We start from the raw sequence: 4,038 nt of genomic DNA, 5'->3' as shown, positions 1-4,038 counted from the left end.
GTGAGCTTGTCTGCTACCAGCAGGAGCATCGCCAGACGGACGACACCAAAGTTATAAAGCGGACCGGCGAAGAGGCTACGAGACGCTGCCACTTTGCCGATCGAACTCGTCGTATGACGATCCTTTTCTCGTAAAAAGAATCGAAATATTGATCATTCGGCGACACCTCCCGGTCGGTGTCATCCCTGTTTCCATAAGGGAAATATATCGATACTCGTGTCATGTTACTTTGACAACGCCGCGATCGCGTTGTGCAGGAGAGGAAGAATCAAAGGGGAATCGTATAGGCCGTTTGTGACAATTTCTTTTTCATATTCGACGATAGACATTTTTGATTAATATTTAATCGTAATTGAGATTCGTCGTAATTGGTGTGTGCCGAAGAAGACGAGAAGGAGACACAAGAGTACCGTCATTAGCTTCTCTTAACTCTGATCAGTGTTATACGAGGTAAGAGTTTTCTGTACTAAATTATTATCATTCGGTATTAAAATTAATATCATTAGAAAATAAATTATTACATTGATCGCTGATATAAAAAAAAGTAATAAAAATTTTAATAAAATAAAATATCAAAACTTGATATTTGTAAAAAATAAAAATCGAATATTGTAAGATATTTTATCATATGATAAAATGCAATTAATTATTAATAATATATTGTGTTATATTGCATAATCCAATTCATTAGAGTAATTCGTTAAAGGAAATTGATCATAGAAAATATTACAAGAAAATATTACAAGAATATATCATACTTGACGTATAATATATATATATATTTCTTTTGTAAACGCGAAATCAAATGCAAAGTAAGCATAATTATAAATCAATTTTGAAACAATTGAATAGTTTCATAGTTGATATATGATATAGAAAAAATATTTATATACTTTTTTATAATTTTTGAAAAATAATAATTTATTATTATTAAAAAATTAATTAATAATTATTATTATTAAAAAAAAAGAAAATATAAGGAAAAAATATATTGATTGTGAGATACACGCGGCACGTTTCATTGTTATAAAAAAAAACTGGTTTATAGATGATTTCACTCAGCTTCCAAAGATTACGAATTTATTTATCAAAGACTTTCTCTACAAGAGATCATTCGTTATGAATGCTATAAACCATTTGAATCAGCTATTGTCACTATACGTAGTAGAAATGATTAATATGAATCGCAATTTATTTCTAAAGTAGCATAAAAACGTCAGTTTGTTCCACTGGTTTAATCATGAGGAGAGAAATCTGAGAGAGCCTGAAGAAGTTTACCTACATTTCCAATATTTTGATATAAAAATTTTATTTTATATGTTTTCAATTTGATATAAAAAAAAATATTTCTGAATGGATTGTTAATATTAATTAATGCTAAAAAAATTAACAAATTTTCAAGCGATTGATATTTCTACTTAATATATTACAAAATAAATTATAAATTTCAAAAGATAATCGATATATTAATTAATTCCATATCATTATTGATCAATGATAAAATTTTATAAATGAAATTTTATTAAAAATAAAAATAATAACAATAATATTTAAATTAATATATTTTCCAAAAAGAAAATTAAAAAATTTGAAAATAATCAAGCATTTTTCGACAAGAAATAGTTGGATCAGCATCATAAGATTTCACAGATTGAATCAACGCCTTATAAAATAGTTTAATTAAAACAAAATGAAAGCTAAATAAGCTATAGCGGAGGGAGAACATACACTTGCACTTGTTACAAGTTCACGGCAACGTTAGATCGTAAATGAAAGTAGACATTCCTACTTTGCCATCGGAGCATCGAATCAGTTTGAAATCAAGCTATTTGAAAGATCTAACGAAACGTGTTTTCACGCAGACGGTATTGGGAGATAGCGTTAGATTTATTCGGTATAACGTGAAAGTTACTACATATGACGTTTCTATCTTTAAGTGAACGACCAGATAATGTATATACATAGAAGCTGTTCATAAAGCGTACAATAATGATGGTAAATCGAATGCATGCGCTAATCAATACAGAAAAACTTGTTTCATTTTTATTGCAACAATTCGTTTAATATATTTTCAGTTTTATTAATTTGATGAAAATTGTACTGTAATTCCAAAAAAAAATATTATTATTATAGATAAATGTTTCGTAAATATATTCGTTTATTTTATAGTTAAGTTTAGAACGTTGAAATATTTCATAGGCAATAAAAATTCTAAAAAATTATTATATAAAAATTATAATATATTTAAGATATATATTTAACGTAAAAAAAAATTTTACGTATCTGATATACATGCAAGATTTGTAAAAAAGATTTAAAGATAAACTTGATTTTTATAAATTATTTTTGCATATATCTATTTATAATATAATAACGTTTGGTACAAGTTCAATAATACAACATACAAAATTATATAATACAAATATTTTTGGATTATATATCTTGAATATAATTCAAATAATAAAATTTACAGATTTATAAAATAATAAAATTTTTACAGATTTTTTATTGTCATAAAATCTTGTTAGTTAAATATGATTGTTAATTATAATAACATATAAATCTTTATATATCATTATATATATTGCTTTACAATCGATATTTATTTTAATATATATTATATATTATTTTAATATATTTTTCTTTTCCTAAAAGTATAAATATATTGTAATAAAAATATAAGTGTATAGATACAAAAGAAATTATTTTTTTTAAGTATTTTTTATTAATAATATATAATTTATTTATAAGAAATTACTTCGCGAAATTATCATTTATAATTAACTTAACTTCCGAATATATTTTATTTATAAATATAGAAAAATTATAAAAAATATATATGTTACAAATTTTTATAAAAAGTTTATAATTATTATTTTGTTATAGGCAATGGCAAGCTTAATTAATTCTACAGCAACTTTAATAAACGATGCCTACAATTATTATCTTTGGACGTTATCCCTTGCTGGTAATTTATTTATTATATTAAAAATGAACATAGTTTTTTTATTAATTCATAATAAAAAATTCATTAAGTCCTTTTCTCAAATTATAATATACATATATATAGCAAGAAAATTTTTTTAATATAAACATTCGAAGAATAATACTTAAAAAGTCAATAACTATCAAATTCATTATGTTATAAAGATTTATTCTTAATAAAATAAAAATATACATATATATATATATATATATATATTTATAATTAATGCTAATTTACAGATGAACGAACGAGAGGATGGCTTTTGGTTGATTCCCCGAAACCTACTTTGATATATACAATGTTGTATTTACTCATTGTATGGGCTGGGCCAAAAATCATGAGAAATCGAAAAGCCTTCAAACTAACATGGGCTCTTGTTCCGTATAATCTTGCAATGGCCTGTCTTAATGCGTACATCGCGATACAAGTATATTTTTTTATTATAAAATTATGATTTTTCATATTGATCGATACTTAATATATCAATTTATTATTTGCAGTTATTCGTAGCATCTACTAGACTACGTTATAGTTATGTGTGTCAACCAATTAGACATGTAACTCGTCCAGATGAATTGCAGGTAAAAAATATTAATTGAAATAAATTTTATACATAAAAAAATATATTTATTTTATGTCAGTTTTTTTATTTTTTTTTTATTAGATTGCTCATGCTGTCTGGTGGTACTACTTTAGCAAACTTTTGGAGTTCTGTGATACATTTTTCTTTATTTTACGAAAAAAAGATAATCAATTAAGCTTCCTTCATGTTTACCATCATTCTACCATGTTTTCGTTATGGTGGATTGGTATTAAATGGGTACCAAGCGGATCTAGTAAGTAATAATTTATCTATCAATATATCAAACTCTCTTTAATCATTTGTAAAAAATGTCAAAAAGATAAAAATCAGAAATTAATTACATCTATATAAATAGATTAATTTTTTAAATTTTATTATTTAAAAAAATATATTATTTTTAACTAAAAATAATCTAAAGATTGAAAATAAGAAAAATAATTTATTAATCGTTGTTTATATTCTGATAATT

At 23.8% G+C, this 4,038-nt stretch overlaps 1 protein-coding gene across 3 annotated transcripts in view; it reads left to right on the top strand.

Annotated features, from left to right (window-relative positions):
* Window positions 1-4,038, top strand: part of LOC102678764 (elongation of very long chain fatty acids protein 4-like) — a 16,059-nt gene that overhangs the window by 10,208 nt on the left and 1,813 nt on the right. Inside the window, exons 1-5 of one of the 3 annotated variants that reach the window (XM_006614769.2) lie at window positions 7-450; window positions 2,887-2,968; window positions 3,226-3,413; window positions 3,487-3,567; window positions 3,651-3,822. In XM_006614769.2, coding sequence (XP_006614832.1) covers window positions 2,890-2,968; window positions 3,226-3,413; window positions 3,487-3,567; window positions 3,651-3,822 — 520 coding nt within the window. In that variant the 5' untranslated portion in view covers window positions 7-450; window positions 2,887-2,889. Of the gene's footprint in view, window positions 1-6; window positions 451-1,970; window positions 1,996-2,886; window positions 2,969-3,225; window positions 3,414-3,486; window positions 3,568-3,650; window positions 3,823-4,038 lie in introns of those variants that run through there. The other 2 variants (XM_006614767.2, XM_006614768.2) reach the window with 2 other exon arrangements.

This window comes from Apis dorsata, unplaced genomic scaffold, assembly GCF_000469605.1.
Source record: "Apis dorsata unplaced genomic scaffold, Apis dorsata 1.3 scaffold_197, whole genome shotgun sequence".
Classification (NCBI taxonomy): domain Eukaryota; kingdom Metazoa; phylum Arthropoda; class Insecta; order Hymenoptera; family Apidae; genus Apis; species Apis dorsata.
The sequence above is the reverse complement of the archived record's forward strand: the minus strand, read 5'-3'. Positions and strand labels throughout refer to the sequence as shown.